The sequence below is a fragment of the Mauremys reevesii genome, linkage group 2 (assembly GCF_016161935.1).
Source record: "Mauremys reevesii isolate NIE-2019 linkage group 2, ASM1616193v1, whole genome shotgun sequence".
NCBI lineage: Eukaryota > Metazoa > Chordata > Testudines > Geoemydidae > Mauremys > Mauremys reevesii.
The window spans coordinates 185711740-185731197 of NC_052624.1; the positions used below are offsets into that span (position 1 = coordinate 185711740).

Genomic DNA, 19458 nt, shown 5'->3' on the forward strand with positions numbered 1-19458 from the left:
TGGTATCCCATAGAGTATATAAAAAAACCCCTGTAACTAAAATACTGAGAGTCACATCGCCTGAGATAGTCTCATGAATAACTATATCAATAATTCCATCTTTGAAGTATGAGAAACAATTAGTAAGAGGTGGCCTACCATTTCTTATTTCTCTAAACTAGATCTTTTTAGTATTTTTAAAAAATAAAATAACCTGACATTCAGCAATTTACTAAATTACCCCTTTCCACCTCACAGCAAACAAGAACTTATACCATCACACAGTAAACGTGCACTCGAAGACCACGCACATGCCCAGGCACACAACACTCAACTCCTCCACTTGACATCTTTGGAAGCAATCTCATGAGGGAGAACCTTCTGTCATACACAAAACAAAAAACTTACCTAAGTGTAACTAACTAATACCATTCTAATGTTAGATTAGTTGTGCATTTTTCCTGGACTGCAGTGTACACAAACTAAAACCTAATCCTGCAACTATTTTTTTGTGGTGGTCTTCTTTCCTCACACATAGCCCCACTGAATCAGTGTGCTGACTTGAAGTCAAGGGGGCTCTGTGCAAGCTCAAGCGTAGGTGCACAGGGAGGAATTTGTAGGATCAGGGTCTAAAGCTATACTGCAGGCATACGTTACTCTTGCTCTGTTTTCAGACCACTGTAATTTCATTTTTAGATAGTCATTTTAAGATGTATTTCTGAAATGAGACACAGCAATTTATAATATACATAATTAAGACACATCCAGTAGACAGAACTCATCTGCTACACAAATAAATTTAAAATTAAGCCAGTTTAAAATACTCCGTTTTCTGCAATACAGAATGGTATTTACTCATAAATTTAGTGAACTGATGTTTTATTTATCTAATTTAGTACTTCGGAAAGAAAAAAAATATTAAAAAGTTAGTAAAATGTGTTTAACAAGCAGTCCTTCTAGTTATGCCAGCCTACCTTGTTCTTTGGATTAGATGTGTTCATTACACTTCGAGTCTCTTTTCCAGTGTATATGACAACACCAATTACTGTTCCTGGGGAAAATAAAAAGGGTTGATTATGAATTTTTACCAAATGGGTAGATGAAGAGTAAGATGATAGAATTAAAAACCTACAAGTAATTACTATCTTATAAACAAGCCACTTTAATAAGCAAAAACATCATATAAGCACAAGTCTTTCTACATGTATAATAATATTTCACACTTTTTCGTTTTAGCCATTGTAACAAAAGCTTCCTAGCATTAAAAAGCTAACAATATTTCATGGACTGTATGACAAGCTTTGTCTAAATTTACCTTATTATGTTTATGTAAATCACAGCAGATAATGAACTGATAAATGCCATTCCATTGACATCACAGAGCATGCTAACAGCACTTCATGAACATCCACAAAAGTAATTATATTCTTTCACTGATGTCAGTGAAAGTAATAACACACTCTAAATTTTTAACGGTTAAAAATACATTTGAACTTAAAACCTTTTAAAACAAAACATTAAAAAACAGAGCACACACTATGTTCTAAAGACCCACTGATAGTCCCTCACAGTGAATTCTGATTTCATTCAACATTGCTGAATATCTTGCTTGTAGTGTTCCTGTAGTCATGTTGGTCCCAGGGTATTATAGAGATGAAGATGGTGAGTTAGTATTACCTTGTCTCTCTAATATTACTGAATATGTGCAGTGCAGTAACTAAAAATCAGTGCAAGCTCTGCTGTCACTTACAAACTGGTAAAGATGAGCTATCACCAGAACACCACAAGTAGTCTTATATTTGTAAGAGGCAAAAATCTATACAGGAGTACTTTGAGTTCCTCTTACCTTCCTTCTGTCAGTTTTTACTTACAACATGACAGAAAATCTGGTTAGCTATTAAAGAAAACTTAAAAAACATTATCACCACACTTGTATCACTATTTCTGGTAGAATATTGGACACTTATCTTTCATTTTCCCGAGCACTGCAATTTTTTGTGACTGTAAAATATGAAATTAGTTGCATTACAATTATATATTTGAATTGTCCCTCATTTTTAAAAAATGAAATGTTTCATAGCAACAATATGCTAAGCATGCCTTGCCTATTGTGGTGGCTTACCCTATGGATCATCAGAAAGTTTAAATGTGGGACCTACAAACCTTCATCTCACAGGTTAATGAAGGCAAGATACTTTAAATTTTTATTTTGATATTTTTAAAATGACTTAATCAGGACCACAGTATGGACTGAAGAGACTGTGCTTGCACCATGGAAGACAATACACATTTGAAAGCACATATTCATGTTAAAAGGTCAAACAGTAAGGGTGGCTTGAATTAAGTGAGTGGGAAAGCAGGAGACAGCTGAAAATTAAGATGTGGGTAAAATTCTTGTATCCACATTCCTTGCCAGTAATTACTAATGACCACCTAAAAATATTTACTCTTTTCTTTCAATATAGATGGTCTATAAATTCAGCAGAATAAGGGATTAGTTGTACTTCAATGCTACTACTTATTAGATAATCTGGGTCTCTTATCACTGTAATATATCACTTGTCTCAAGCAACAGGTTATACATATTATTTCAAAACAAATTAAAATATATATCTAAAATCATCATCAAAAGCAATAAGCTTTCATTTTTTAAAATAGCAAAAGAAAAAAGTCACCAATTTTGGAGTTATGAGAAACTTCTCAAATCTATTTTTGCTTTTCAAATAGCAGTTAAAGTCTCGCTCTTTTAGCCTTGAAGTAGAATCACGAATCAGAATATTCCCTTCTTTTACTAATTCATTATATCTACTTCATTCAAGAGATGAATGTGCCATTAATATTAGATACACATGATGGCAGAACAAGGCCACTTATAAACGTAAATGTACTCTAAACATTTCTAGAATCATCAAGGCAAGAAAAAGAATTAATAATAATTAATCATACTAGACACAATCTGTCTGAGAAGCAAGGAAAAATAACCAGCAAGCAACTTACCAATTTTAAATTATGGTAGATATAGATCACTATTACAGTAAACAGCTCAAAATGCAAAGGCCCAAAACTTTAAATGATCCATGACATCCAGGACTAATGCAGAAAGAGTTTTCTACACATTCTTTACAGGCTAGCATTAATAAATCATAAAATAAGAAATTATATATATATATATATATATATATATATATATATATATATATATATATATATATATATATATATATAAAGATTCAAATAAATCATGCATAAAGTGAAAATTACATTTTATATATGAACAAGACAATCCATTTTTACATACAATAGTTTTCTCCAAACAAAGTTATATTTATGTTACATTCATATACTGCATGGACACCTCTCATAACGTAGAATCCCAAGGCACTTTAAAAGCTCAAAAACAAAATATTCTCCTATAATTCTTGGTTTTAGAAGTTAATCATAATAGAATTCCATTCCTGGATATGTGCTCCCAGCAAATTACTATCTATATCTATATCAAAAGTCTAGCTACTCTTGAAAGAGTGGGTCTGTTCTGAAATATGACTCTCAACATGGCATTGCAAGGATCAATGACTTCCATACCAAATGTACTCAATTTACAATACTGTTAAAATTATTTTCTAAGTGGCAGCACTGCAAACCAAAATGTTATGTTAGATTATTTTCTTTTCATGTATCATTCTCAGTTACAAAGGTTCGGCAGGTCCAATTATGCCCTGAATTACACTTGTACAACCCCATTATGTTTAAACTATGCTCTCAGCAGAAACCAACTGAGGTTGATGCCAGTGGCCTTCTAGGTACCATGCTTGTGTTTACTTCAGGAGCTGGCCTCCACTATCACTTCACCTCTTGCACTGGACACTGCCTGCAAGCTGAAACAATGTATTTTTTCTTCAGCTTTTTAAAAATTCTAGCTTGTATTACTCTATTCCAAAATTAACCATCCAGGTCTGCAAGCCACTGTAGAAAAAGTAAAAAAAAAAAAACCAGACACTCACCAATGTCTCCAGTGGAAAAATCCCTTCCCATACGGTGGTCCAAATAGACCAGAGGTTTTCAAATTGTGGAGACCGGGGGGTGGGGGGGGGTAGGTGGCAACTGGTGGGGCTTGGGGAGGGAATGCCACCTCTACCCCCTGACTCATCTGGCCACCCAGCCTTGCATGTATAAAATGGTTACTCACCTTCTCATAACAGTTGTTCTTTGAGATGTGTTATTCAATCAGGTGTACACGCACGTGCACGTTGGCTGGAAGATTTTTCCCTTAGCAGCATCCATCGGGTCGGCCTGCGCGCCCCCTGGAGTCACGCCCCAATGGTGCATAATATATAGGCCTGACGACCCGCCACCCCTTCAGTTCCTTCTTGCCGGCTACTCTGACAAAGGGGTAGGAGGGTGGGTATTGGAATGGACAAGAACAACAGTTACGAGAAGGTGAGTAAAACACGGTTACTCACCGTTGTAACTGTTGTTCTTCGAGATGTGTTGCTCATATCCATTCCAGTTAGGTGTGTGCACGCCGCGTGCACGTTCGTCGGAAGATTTTTACCCTAGCAACACTCGGTGGGTCGGCCGGGCGCCCCCTGGAGTGGTGCCGCTATGGCGCAGGATATATACCCCTGCTGACCCATCCGCCCCTCAGTTCCTTCTTGCCGGCTACTCCGACAGTGGAGAAGGAGGGCGGGTCTGGAATGGATATGAGCAACACATCTCGAAGAACAACAGTTACAACGGTGAGTAACCGTCTTTTCTTCTTCGAGTGATTGCTCATATGCATTCCAGTTAGGTGATTCCCAAGCCTTACGTAGGCGGTGGGGTCGGAGTTAGATGTTGCAGAATGCAAAACTGCTGAGCCAAAGGCTGCATCATCTCTGGACTCTTGGACCAATGAGGCAAAGGTGTGGACCGAGGACCAGGTAGTTGCACGACATATCCCCTGAAAGGGTATGTGAGCCAGGAAGGCAGCAGAGAAGCTTGAGCCCTAGTGGAATGTGCAGTAAGGTGGCTCTATGGAACATGGGCCAAAACACAGGAGGTGTGGATGCACAACGTCATCGAAGATGAAATCCTCTAGGAGGAGACAGGTATGCCCTTCGACCGGTATGCCAGTACGATGAAGATTTGGGGGCGTTACGAAAGGGCTTTGTCCGCTCGATATAGATTACGGACGCCCTACGGACGTCTAGGGAGGGCAATTGTTGCTCTCCTTGCGATGAGTGTGGCTTCGGAAAGAAGACCGGAAGGAAGATCTCCTGGTTGATATGAGAGGCCAACACCACCTTAGGGAGGAAGGTCGGACGTGGTAACAACTGCCCTTGTCCTTGAGGAACACAGTATACCGTGGGTCCATCGTGAGAGCCTGAAGCTCGGAGACTCGTCTGGCCTATGGAAAGGCTACAAGGAAAACTGTCTTCCAGGACAGGTATATCAGCGAGCATGTTGTCAGTGGCTCGAATGGGGCAGTCAGAAAACTGGTTAGAACCAGGTTGAAGACCCAGGCAGCATACCAGTCAGAGCATTTCATTGTGAATTGTGGCCTGCATTACCGAGCGCTATAATCTAGCGGGAATCCCAGTGCACCCAATAATGGCGCACTCTACAAGAAGCACAAGCTTCGTTCAACAGCTTTCCTGGCTCAGGTCCCCACCCAGGAAATCTGCAGGGCGGAGACGTAGTCATCGATACACATTTTCACCGCACACTATGCAATTACTAAGCAGGCCAGAGATGATGCGGCCTTTGGTAGGGCAGTACTCCAGTCAGTGGACAGCTCCAATCCCATCTCCTAATTTTGCTTGGGAGTCATCTGATTGGAATCAACATGAACAAGCACTCGAAGAAGAAAAAATGGTTACTCACCTTCTCGTAACTGTTGTTCTTGTCCATTCCAATACCCACCCTCCTACCCCTTTGTCGGAGTAGCCGGCAAGAAGGAACTGAAGGGGTGGCCCGTGTCGGTCGTTGGAACAGTGGAGTGTGGCTTAGCTGACCTCCACTTCCCTAGCTACTCGTAGTTCTCTCGTTAATTCTTGTGTATATAGTTTAGATTTATATAGTTGTAGTTAACTTTATTTGTTTGTACTATAGTTAGTGTATATAGTTCACAGGGGTTCGGGGATTATCCCCTTCCCCGCACCCAGTGCCTGGGCCTATGCCCAGTTCACCGAGTTTTCAAAGCTCGGCCTGCCACGAGCCGATGCCGACAAGAGATCCCCACGACTCTTGTCTTAAGTGCCTCGGGGAATCTCACCTAACAGATAAGTGCTGCATTTGTAAGGCCTTTAAGCCGAGAACAAAGGGGGAGCGGGACTTTCGTCCCAAGCAGCTCCTGAGAGAGGCAGCTCTTACTCCTCAACCCTCTGCACCGAGCGCTGGTCAGTCTTCAAGAAGCGCTCCCTCGACACCGGATCGCCGGTACCGCCAAGGCCTCTCGGCACCGGCTGTCGCCAGCACCAACATCCGTTCGTCACCGATCCCTCTCCCTGAAGGTGAAGAGGCACAAGACTCCTGCGTCAGAGCCGCCTGCTCCGCAGCCCGAGCGCTATACCAAGTTGGACCATCCGGCACCGATACCTGCCGTGGCACCGACATATCGGCACCATTGATTCCGGCCATGCAAGAGCCGTCGACTCCGGTGCCTGAAAGCTCCCCAGTGTGAGTCGTGGTTGAGCTCACTATTAAGCTGCGTCAGAGCCGCCTGCTCCGCAGCCCGAGCGCTATACCAAGTCGGACCGCCTGGCCCCAATACCTGCCGAGGCACCGACAATATCGGCACCGTCGATCCCGGCCACGCAAGAGCCGTCGACTCCGGTGCCTGACAGCTCCCCGGTGTGAGCCATGGTCGAGCTCACTATTAAGCTGCATAAGAGCCGCCTGCTCCACAGCCCGAGCGCTATACTAAGTCGGACCGCCTGGCTCCGATACCTGCCGTGGCACCGACAATACCGGCACCGTCGACCCCGGCCACGCAAGAGCCATCGAGTCCGGTGCCTGAAAGCTCCCCGGCGCGAGCTGTGGTCGAGCTCACTATTCCCTCCACGCTGGAGACAGTTTCCACGGCGAGGGAGCTGATTGCAATGACAGCGTCTGCGCTGCATCAACCCCCGGCACCGCCGGTGCGGGTTATATAGTCGATCGGCAAGCCTGCCTTGATCAGAGCACCCTCCGTCGGCACCGCAGAGCGGCACCGTTCACGATCGCGGTCCCGCAGACGTTCTCGGTCCTGTCACCGATCGAGGTCCCGACGCCGCTCACAGTCTCGGCACCGTTCTCCATTTCGGTACCAGTAGTACTCGCGGCACCGGTCAGCGTCCCGTTCGCCGGCCCGGTACACTCAGCACCGCTCCAGCTCCCAGCACCGATCCACGCACCGGGACTCCCGTAGCCACTCCCGACATCGAGACTCGCAATCTCGGTCAACCGCCCGGCACCGCTCCGGTGGCAAGTCCCGTTCTCGGTACCGGTATGCTTCCCGGTACCGATCCCCGGTGCCGCGTTGAGCGACGTCAGTTAGAGAGGGAGACTCTACCAAGGGCTTTTCAGCTCCTCCAGGGCCATCCAGCCATGCATCAGTGTCATCCCGCGTGGACACGTCATATGCGCAGTACTCTGTTTCCGATGTGCCCTCCAGAGTCTTCCAGGAGACCTATCAGTGGTCATTCTGGACACCTTGGGCGTACTACCACTCCAGAGGCGTACCTGTGATCCCATCTCGCTCTGTTCCGCCAGAGCACTGGGTGCCAGAGGCGACAATTAGCCGTCCCCCTCCGACCAGTACAGAGCAAGCCCCGGTTCAGCCACCGGGCTCCCAGATCCCACCGGATCAGGAGGTCATCCAGGAGCACGAGCCTACACAGGACCCGCTTGTCCCTGGCCTTTCTTCTTCCTCCTCCCCAGATGAGGCGGGGGCAGGAACATACTCCTTGGGCCCTCCTCTAATCGAAATGCAAGTACATGGTATCCTCCAGGGGGTACGAGTACCTATATGTACATCTCCCCGCCCACCCCCCTGCTCCCTTGTCATCCAGTCCCTCAATGGGACGGAACGCCATGGCCAGCAGGCACCAGCCCCTAAATCCAAGGAGGCTAGGCGAATGGTCTTACTGGGCCGTAAGTTGTACTCGGCGGGGGCCCTGCAACTTCGTGTAGCAAACCAGCAAGCCCTGCTTAGCCGCTACTATGGGTGGCGGTGGGCAAATTTACAGAGTCGGTTCTTCAGAACTCCCGTCAAGAGTTCGATGCCCTCCTGGAGCAAAGGAAGAAGCTGGCGAGAGCTTCCCTCCAGGCCTCGTTGGATGCAGCTGACTCCACTGCCATGACTCTGGCCTCGGGTGTTGCCACGAGGCACATTTCATGGCTCCAGTTATCGAGCCTTCCCTCGCAGCTGCTGCACACTATACAGGATTTGCCCTTCAATGGCAAAGGCCTGTTCTCTGAAAAAACTGGCCCTAGGCTGCAAAGCCTAAAGGGCAGCAGGGTCACTTTGCGCTCTCTCTCGGCATGCACACGCCGGTGCTTCAGCGCCGACCTTTCCGTCCCCAGCCTCACCGCTCTTACCCTGCGCCTAGACAAAGACAGGACTTTGCCAGCGGGCGTGGCTTACGTGGTCGTAGGCGTCAGTCAGGACCCCAAAGGAGCCAAAATTAGGGTCCTTCTAACCACCAATGGGGCAAAGGCCTACCCATCCTCGTCCCTCTTAGGGACCCCTCTCATGAGCGATTCCTCTTGCAAGAGGTGCGGACGCTCCTCTTCATCGGAGCTATAGAGGAGGTACCTAAGGACGAAAGGGACAAAGGGTTCTACTCCAACTAATTCCTAATCCCGTAGGTGAAGGGAGGTCTCAGACCTATCCTAGACCTGTGGGAACTCAACAAGTTCATGATACAGCTAAGTTCCGCATGGTACCCATGGGGACCATCATCCCGTCCTTGGATCCTGGAGACTGGTATGCCACCCTCGATATGAAGGGTGCGTATTTTCACGTCGCCATTTCTCCTCCACACAGAAGGTACCCCCGGTTTGGGGCCTACCGTCATCATTTCCAGTTTACGGCCCTCCCGGTTGGCCTCTATACAGCCCAAGTGTATTCAAAGTGCATGGCTGTAGTTGCCGCCTCTCTTCGCCACCTTCGGATACACGTTCTCCGTATCTAGACGATTGGCTCATTCGAGGGACCACCGGGCCCAAGTTACCAGTCATGTGGGCATCGACACAAACCTATTCCTGTGTCTAGGCCTGATGATCAATAGAAAAATCCACTCTGATTCCCACACAGGGAATAGAATTCATTGGGGCCATCTTGGACTCCGTCTCGCCAGAGCCTGCTTACCTCAGCCTCGGTTTCAGGCGAGGGTAACAATTGTACAAGGTCTACGGACCTTCCCGACAACTTTGGCTCGCACTTGCCTAGGTTTCCTGAATCACATGGCTGTCTGCATGTTTGTAACCAAACATGCCAGGCTTCGCCTCCGTCCACTTTAATTGTGGCTCACCTTGGTGTACCACCTGGGCAGAGATAGCATACTCATGGTCATCTCGTTCCCCCCGAGCATCCTAGGCTCCCTCGACCGGGAGTTGACGCCCTCCCTGGTGTATCCAGGGATGCTGTTCCAGTCACCCCTCGGGGTCCCTCATGACAAACACCCCATCTCTTGGCTGGGTGCTCACCTGGGTCAGTTTCGCACTCACGGCCTTCGGTCGGCTCAAGAGCTGGCCTTGCACATCGATGTCCGAGAGCTGAGAGCAGTCTGCCTTGTATACCAGGCGTTTCAGCTGGCGGATCGCCTCAGCAGATCCTTCCTGTCTCACAAGTGGTCGTTTCCTCCGGACATTATCCATTCCATTTTCCGGAAGTGGGACTTTCCCCGCATAGCCCTCTTCACTCTCGCGAGAACGAAAAGAGAGAGAAGTTCTCATTCCAAGGCCTCTCCCCGGGCTCGATCTTGGAGGTTTTTTCTGATGCCGTGGATGAGCCATCTGCTGTACGCTTTTCCACCGTTCCCGCTGGTTCACAGGGTCCTGCTAAAACTCCGCAGGGACAGAGCGCACCTGATCATGATCGCTCCAGAGCATCTGAGGGTAGCCCGGGAGTCTTTTAGGCTGTGGAGCCGTTCGTCAGCCTTCTCTGAAAACAGAGTCTCACCCTCAAATGGAAGGTCCTGAATCATTTGTTGGACTTCGTAGGGTAACCCTGAGTCTTGCAACCAGGCTCCCTGTCGCATAGTCACTCCTGACACCATGACTCTTGTGGCAGCGTCTAAGGCTGCCTGCAGTGAAGCACAGAAGACTAATTTCCCTTCTTCCATCAAGACAGTGAACTCAGACCGAGAGTCTGAAGGGATGAGCTCTGTAAACTTAGCCATGGAAGCACAGGTATTATAGGAGTACCTGCTCACAATGGCCTTCTGTCGCAATACGGAGTTGTACCCCACCAGTGGAGTAGATTTTTCTACCCACGAGGTCCAGGAGTTTAGCATCCCTATTCTTTGGGGCAGGACCTTAGAAACATGGTCTCTCCTGCTGGTTAGCCGCATCAATGACCAACAAATCGGAGGCGGATGAGAGTAGAGATGCTCAAAGCCTCCGGAAGGGACGAAATATCGGCGCTCATTGTGTTTAGCAGTGGGTGGCAGAGAAGCCGGTGTCTGCCATAGAGTTTTGGTGGTGTCCACCACCAGCTTTATGAGGGGTAACGCTACCTGTGAGGGCCCCAATAGTGCTAGAATGTCCACCATGGGATCCGCGTCCTCAACCACCTCCTTGGCCTTGATGCCCAAGCCTTGGGCAGCCCTGCAGAGCAACTGTTGTAGAACTCTGTTGTTCTCTAATGCAGGAGCTATGGATGACCCTGCCAACGCCTCGTCCGGCGACAAGGAGGAGGAAGCGTGTGCCGGTGGTGAAAGCTCCCTATCGTCTGCCCCAGACCGGTCATGTGACTCCTGGGGCAGCATTGGAGGAAGTGGTGCTGATGACAGTGCCAGGGCTGTAGGCGTCATAGCCAATGTCGGCATTGGCATCAATCTCACAGAAGGGAGCTGCATTGGCACGTTCACAGGAGCTGCCAGTGTTGGGGGGCCTGGTGCCGACACTGGCACCAGGGCCATAGGTGCCTGCATCGAGGTCAACATCGACAACGATGCAAGCATGGGAGACAAGTGTGTTGACGTCATAAAGGCTGGTGCCAAAATTGGAGCTGAGCACGGTGCCAGAGTTATGATGGTGTTGACGGCGGTGCTGGAGGGAAAGGCGTCAGAACCGTAGGTGCCGGATGCACTGCAGAAGGCGGGACGAAAGTGACAGAGGCAACTGAATACCTCACTGAGTGTGGGCCCTGGGTTCCTCCCTGGCCCTGGTGATAAGCCCAGGGAGTCCAGAAGGGCCACTGAGATAGGTTCTGCCACAGTGGAGGCCACGCCTGCTGCTCCCTTCTGTCTCTGCCCAACCTCGCTCTATGACTTCTGCTCCTACTTGAGTGGTAGGAGTTGGGCTTTGACTCCGAGGTCTCAGAAACTGAAGACCACGGAGGAGCCGATCTTCGGTGCCTTGAACATCAAGAGCTCGGGGAGTGGGAAGGCTCTCTGTTGGAACGTGAAGGAGATGCTGAAGAGTGGCCTGCCTGGGGTAGTACTTCTCGACGCTTAGCCAGAGGAGAATGGTCGTCCGGCTTTTTCTTCTTTTGAGCTTGTTTGTGTCAGTCTGTTTGTTCGGTTGTTTGAAGGACCGTGTGCTGTGGCTGGCAGTTGGAGGCAGTGAGCTTCAAAGGAAGGTTTGAAAGCTAGAAGCCTCTGGTAATTGGCTGAGCCTTAATCAGTGGGCAGGGCATTCACTCAGGCCAGGGCTTTATAAAGCCGCGCACAAGCGACCAGGGAGCTTTGCGAACAGGGGCTGCTAACAGGGAGTTTCGCAAGGGACTTTGGGAAGGGAGTGGGGGTCCCTTGTCGGTTCTAGCTGTGCCCCTTTAGTCCCCTTAAAACCTATAAACCAAACTACATTCAAAACCTCTTTCTTTAAACCACCCTTTCATTAACTAGGAGACAATGCAGGCAGAATCCCAGAAGCAGAGTGGGGGCTAGCCAGTGTGTTGCGCTGAGTGTAACATGTATGATTACCTGTCTTGTGGGTGGGTGGCATATGTGTGCAATCGGTGCAAGGAGCTCCCGGCCCGCAGAGACCACGTACGGACTTTGGAGGCCAGGGGCTCTGGACTTTGGCGGAACTGGAGGAGCTAAGAGAGGCATGTTGATGAGGCTTTCTGGGATACTGTAGAATTGTCCCACCTCTGGTCAGACAGCCCCTGCGCTATTGAGGAGGAAGAAAGGCCCAGGAAAGCAGAGTAGTCAATGGGAGCAGAGGGAAACCTTCCCATAGTTGGGACCCTCCTTCCAGATGGTGCTGGGGTTGCCTCTCGCACTGAGGTTACCTCCCCGGGGGAGGGAACTCCAGTTTCTAGGAAAAGGCAGGTGTTAGTAATGGGAGATTCAATCATTAGAAATGTAGATAGCTGGGTTTGTGATGACCGGGAGAACCGTATGGTGACTTGCCTGCCTGGTGCGAAGGTTGCAGATCTCTCGAGGCATCTAGACAGACTTATGTGTAGTGCTGGGGAGGAACCAGTGGTCGTGGTACATGTAGGTACCAATGACATAGGGAAGGGTAGGAGAGTTGTCCTGGAAGCCAAATTTAGGCTGCTAGGGAAGAGACTGAAATCCAGGAGCTCTATGGTGGCATTCTCAGAAATGCTCCCAGTTCCACGCGCAGGGCCAAGTAGGCAGGCAGAGCTTCAGAGTCTCAATGCGTGGATGAGACGATGGTGTAGAGAGGAGGGGTTTACGTTCATTAAGAACTGGGGAAACTTTTGGGATGGGGGGATCCTATACAGGAGAAATGGGCTCCACCTAAACCAAAGTGGAACCAGACTGCTGGCACTAAACATTAAAAAGGTTGTAGAGCAGTTTTTAAACTAGGAGATGGGGGAAAGCCGACTGCTGCAGAGGAGCATGTGGATCAGACACAGACTTCTCTTAGGGGAGAGTCTGATGATAGAGAATCTCCAGGTTATAGTCAGGAACAGAGGACAGAAGAGGATAATGTGAGGGCCAGATCAGATGATAAACAGTCACATAAAAAAGAATCTGGCACATCAGAAAAGGGCAGACAAATAAACAGGGACAAGTTTTTAAAGTGCTTGTACACAAATGCTAGAAGTCTAAATAATAAGATGGGTGAACTAGAGTGCCTTGTGATAAAGGAGGATATTGATATAATAGGCATCACAGAAACCTAGTGGACTGAGAGCAATCAATGGGACACAATCATTCCGGGGTACAAAATATATTGGAAGGACAGAACAGGTCGTGCAGGGGGAGGAGTGGCACTATATGTGAAAGAAAGTGTAGATTCAAATGAAGTAAAAATCTTAAGCAAATCCACATGTTCCATAGAATCTCTATGGATAGAAATTTCATGTTCTAGTAAAAATATAACATTAGGGATCTATTATCGACCACCTGACCAGGACAGTAAAAGTGATGATGAAATGCTAAGGGAAATTAGAGAGGCTATCAAAATTAAGAACCCAATAATAGTGGGGGATTTCAATTATCCCCATATTGACTGGGAACATTTCACTTCAGGACGATATGCAGAGATAAAATTTCTCGATACTTTAAATGACTGCTTCATGGAGCAGCTGGTACGGGACCCCACAAGGGGAGAGGCAACTCTAGATTTAATCCTGAGTGGAGCGCAGGAGCTGGTCCAAGAGGTAACTATAGCAGGACCGCTTGCAAATAGTGACCATAATATAACAACACTTAACATCCCTGTGGTGGGAAGAACATCTCAACAGCCCAACACTGTGGCATTTAATTTCAAAAGGGGGAACTCTACAAAAATGAGGGGGTTAGTTAAACAAAAGTTAAAAGGTACAGTGACTAAAGTGAAATCCCTGCAAGCTGTATGAGCACTTTTTAAAGACACCATAATAGAGGCCCAACTTCAATGTATACCCCAAATTAACAAACACAGTAAAAGAACTAAAAAAGAGCCACTGTGGCTTAACAATCATGTAAAAGAAACAGTGAGAGATAAAAAGACTTCCTTTAAAAAGTAGAAGTCAAATCCTAGTGAGGCAAATAGAAAGGAGCATAAACACTGCCAACTTAAGTGCAAGAGTGTAATAAGAAAAGCCAAAGAGGAGTTTGAAGAACGGCTAGCCAAAAACTCCAAAGGTAATAACAAAATGTTTAAGTACATCAGAAGCAGGAAGCCTGCTAAACAAACAGTGGGGCCCCTTGACAATCGAAATACAAAAGGAGCGCTTAAAGACGATAAATCGAGTATCAGAGGGGTAGCCGTGTTAGTCTGGATCTGTAAAAGCAACAAAGAATCCTGTGGCACCTTATAGACTAACAGATGTTTTGCAGCATGAGCTTTCGTGGGTGAATACCCACTTCTTCGGATGCATCCGAAGAAGTGGGTATTCACCCACGAAAGCTCGTGCTGCAAAACGTCTGTTAGTCTATAAGGTGCCACAGGATTCTTTGTTGCTTTTAAAGACGATAAAGTCATTGCGGAGAAACTAAATGGATTCTTTGCTTCAGTCTTCACGGCTGAGGATGTTAGGGAGATTCCCAAACCTGAGCTGGCTTTTGTAGGTGACAAATCTGAGGAACTATCACAGATTGAAGTGTCACTAGAGGAGGTTTTGCAATTAATTGATAAACTCAACATTAACAAGTCACCGGGACCCAATGGCATTCACCCAAGAGTTCTGAAAGAACTCAAATGTGAAGTTGTGGAACTATTAAATAAACGGTAAATTCTCAGAATGGAGAGGGGTAACTAGCGGTGTTCCCCAAGGGTCAGTCCTAGGACCAATCCTATTCAATTTATTCATAAATGATCTGGAGAAAGGGGTAAACAGTGAAGTGGCAAAGTTTGCAGATGATACTAAACTGCTCAAGATAGTTAAGACCAAAGCAGATTGTGAAGAACTTCAAAAAGATCTCACAAAACTAAGTAATTGGGCAACAAAATGGCAAATGAAATTTAATGTGGATAAATGTAAAGTAATGCACATTGGAAAAAAATAACCCCAACTATACATACAATATGATGGGGGCTAATTTAGATACAACGAGTCAGGAAGAAGATCTTGGAGTCATCGTGGATAGTTCTCTGAAGATGTCCACGCAGTGTGCAGAGGCGGTCAAAAAAGCAAACAGGATGTTAGGAATCATTAAAAAGGGGATAGATAATAAGACTGAGAATATATTACTGCCCTTATATAAATCCATGGTATGCCCACATCTTGAATACTGTGTACAGATGTGGTCTCCTCACCTCAAAAAAGATATTCTAGCACTAGAAAAGGTTCAGAAAAGGGCAACTAAAATGATTAGGGGGTTGGAGAGGGTCCCATACGAGGAAAGATTAAAGAGGCTAGGACTCTTCAGCTTGGAAAAGAGGAGACTAAGCGGGGGTATGATAGAAGTATATAAAATCATGAGTGATGTGGAGAAAGTGGATAAGGAAAAGTTATTTACTTATTCCCATAATACAAGAACTAGGGGTCACCAAATGAAATTAATAGGCAGCAGGCTTAAAACAAATAAAAGGAAGTTTTCTTCACGCAGTGCACAGTCAACCTGTGGAACTCCTTACCTGAGGAGGTTGTGAAGGCTAGGACTATAATAGTGTTTAAAAGAAAACTGGATAAATTCATGGTGGTTAAGTCCATAAATGGCTATTAGCCAGGATGGGTAAAGAATGGTGTCCCTAGCCTCTGTTCATCAGAGGATGGAGATGGATGGCAGGAGAGAGATCACTTGATCATTGCCTGTTAGGTTCACTCCCTCTGGGGCACCTGGCATTGGCCATTGTCGGTAGACAGATACTGGGCTAGATGGACCTTTGGTCTGACCCGGTACGGCCGTTCTTATGTTCTTATGAGCCACCGGCAAATGGGACCAATCTGGCTGGCCACTAGATTGATCCAGACTCTGGACTGGTAACTATAAACATCAACTGGCAGAAGAGAGAGAGAGAGAGAGAGAGAGAGAGAGAGAGACTGACTAAAAAGAGTATGCTAACTGCTGTATTCTCAATAAATGTGGCATATTGCCTTTTTCCCTGAAAAGATCCTGTGTGCTTCTTATAGGCATAACACAGGAACCAACCACTGGCAAGCAACTCGTTTTACTTCACAGCAAATATCAACCAAATATAAGAGAGATTTGCACCAGAAGAAATCTCTAAGAGTGCACAGCCCACAACCTCCTGCCCCTTATGGCACAGTTTGACCTCATGATACCTTCTGAAGCTCTTTAAAATATTTGAGTCCCCAACTGCTAAACAGATTCTTGCCCCTCCTGGCTGGTTAAGGCTGGTACAGAACAATTGTGTACAGGCTAATATACATTCTGAATGCCTCTTTTGGAGAAGAGATCACCCTGGAAAATAGTATAGTATGATCAATCTTGAAAAAGCCAACAGTTGGTGCAATACATTTCATCTATCACTTCTCTCTCCAATCATCCATTTCTAGGTGAAATCATTCAGAAAGCAAAATCAAAATTCTAGCTTCATGTAATATCTGCCAGTATCCTGGATACTTCGCAGTTGGGTTCCACAGCAGAGCACAGCATAAAGACAGTGTTGGTAGCACTGAAAGAGAACAGTTAGAAGTCACATATCGATGCTCACACTAGTTGACCTCTCTTCAGCTTTCCCATACTGGTATACTGGGTCACCTGCATGACACACCTGGACATAACAGTGCAGCACTGAAATTAGACTCCAAACATTCCTTTCTAATGGGACCTGAAGTCCATTTGAAGGTCTCACAGGAGTCTACACTGTTCTCCCCCTTCATCAACTTCATGAGACCATTTGGAGAGGTGGTGAGACATTTGTTATCCTCAAAGTCCAGTGGTACACAAACTATTTTAATGAGCTATTACATGTTTTTGTTAACACTTCAGCTTAAGATGACTTAGTTCTCAAGTTTCTTCAGAATTCTTGGATGAATACTACACAGTCCTGATGACTTGTTGCACCTCAGGACTTGCCTACACTACTTAGTTCGACCCCATGCAGATATGCAACTTCAGCTATGTGAACAGCGTAGCTGAAGTCGACGTACTTAGATCTATTTATTGTGGTGTCTTCACTGCAGTAAGTCAACAGCTGACGCTCTCCCGTTGACTCCGCTTGCACTCCTCCTCCTGGTGGAGTACCAGAGTCGACCAGAGAGTGCTCAGCAGTTGATTTATCGCATCTATACTAGACGTGATTAAATCAACCCCCGCTGGATCGATTGCTGCCTGCCGATCCAGCTGGTAGTGTAGACAAGCCCTTAGTGTATTCATTTGTTCCAGGATTTCCTCAGTCTGACTGTACTTAGCTTCCAATATTTTCTTTGGTGAAAAATGATGCCAAGAAATCATCGAACGTCTTTGCAATGTCCTTATCCTCCTTAATCGTTCGCTTTACTTCCTGATCTGATTATATGATTATCCTGATCTGATTAGCTTGTAGGATTCTTGCTTCTGACATACTGAAAGAATTTCCTCATATCTGTTCTTGACAATTTATTTGCTCTTCAAAGTCTCTCTTTGCTATCCTAATTATTATCTTACACTATAGTTTATGCGCTTTTAAATTGGGCTCACTAGGGGTGGTTTTCCATTTTCTGAACGATATCTTATGTTTTAAAAATCTCTTGAACATTGTCATTTAAAGAGTGTTTTCTCCTGGTCCATTTTGTCTACAGATATTCATAACATCTGCAACTCCATTGTGATATGTTTAAGTATTTTAATATCCTCATTCTTTTACTTTAGGGACTTTGATTAGCATCCTCAATTTTTTCAAATGAGCTTTTCTAAAGTTTAGAATCTCAGCCTTCTTTTGGTAAGATATTGCCTATAGGCTCTTGACACACACTGAGGTAGCAAGTAGAGTTAAGAATCTTGTCATTTGTTCTAATCATAAGAGTTCCCTGGACAGTCTGTGTGTGATCCATATATGATTTACTGTTTATTTACATTTAAGTACACACACAAAAGAATGCCTATCCTGGGCTCTACATCCTCCTGTCAAATTAAAAGCACACTATAAATATAAATACAGAACAAAAATAAGAGGACATTTCCCCCATGCTCTCATACATACAAGATGGCAAACACTATTACAAGTCAATCAGATCAGAATATCTATTCACTAAAATTTCACAAAAGAAATGCCATCCCGTCTTTTCAACCCTCCTCAAAAATACGCCTGCTCAGAACTATGAATTATCCATAACTGGGAAAAGTGCAGCAGCCACTTGCTAAGTAATACAGATTGAGATAAGCACATAACACTGGTGTTGTACTCTGCACTGGCTTCCCAGAGAGAAAAGTTCAGTTTAGGGTCCCTGAATAGATATTCAAAGCTCTCCATGGAATTGTCCAAGCTATCCGAGAAATCACCTTTTATCCTGAGCCTCCAATAATAGTTGCATTCCACTGGAATTAAACAACTGTCAGTCAACAGGGACAGCCTTGTGAGTGAAGGAGACAAACCTTCCACAGGAGCTGGCACTAGACTATGGAACATATTGCCTGTACAGATAATGACCGCTAAACTCATGGCATTCAGAACTTAATGAGCAACTCATCTCTTCAACTTTGTTTCTCTCCTCAAAAGCTCACAGACATACCACACACTTTTTCTAAACAACTATTCAATTTACACCAACAGACAAAAAAAAGAAGAAAATACTAACTGATTTGTTACTTCCTTTTTAACACTCTGAAGGCACTCAGATATTGTAGCATTGGGGGTTAAGTACATAGACAGACACACAGACAAATAGGCTAGTCAGTCAGGTGTCAGACCTGGTATGAAAGTTCTTTTCCAGTTGTGCAATTACACAGGCTGCACCTTTATTTTTTATATGTGATGACTTTGCAAGAGTGATACATGTCCTTGTGACCACAAAGCTCCATTAGGGTAATTCCCTTTTAATAAGTCTCTCAGCAGGTCTTTCTCAATGATTATCGTTCTTTCAGAATATAGCACTATATTGGTTCACAGTTTCAGCTATCCTGGTCATATTATACCTAGCCTGTTTACTTAATAGATCATACAATGGGCTTTTTATTACAAGTTTTTCATTTTTAAATTGTTCTCTTTTAAAAAGGAAACTGACAAGATATCTCAGGAAATATAATAATAAAACACTGTAAAAGATAAATGATTTTAAAAGTGAGTGATTAAATTTAAAATGGCCCACCTAGTTTTCAAAACCTTTAATTGTGAAGGCCCTGGTCACATTCACAATCTCCTTCTGTGCTTATTCTTAAGACTTTGCATTCATTCCCATTTTCATGAAATCACCATGATTTCCTTTAGCCCTAACCAATGGAATAGAGGATTTCTACACCTAAGCAAGCAGACTGAAAATGCAGTTAAACTGTGCATGATTTGGGA

The 19458-nt window shown here is 45.4% G+C and overlaps 1 protein-coding gene across 6 annotated transcripts in view; it reads right to left on the bottom strand.

The window, feature by feature from the left end:
• The window catches only part of ATP9B (ATPase phospholipid transporting 9B (putative)), a 301811-nt gene that overhangs the window by 121023 nt on the left and 161330 nt on the right, over positions 1-19458 (bottom strand). For all 6 annotated transcript variants that reach the window (XM_039523932.1, XM_039523933.1, XM_039523931.1 and 3 more), the window contains one exon: positions 954-1030. In XM_039523932.1, the coding sequence (XP_039379866.1) occupies positions 954-1030 (77 nt within the window). The remainder of the gene's footprint in view (positions 1-953; positions 1031-19458) is intronic.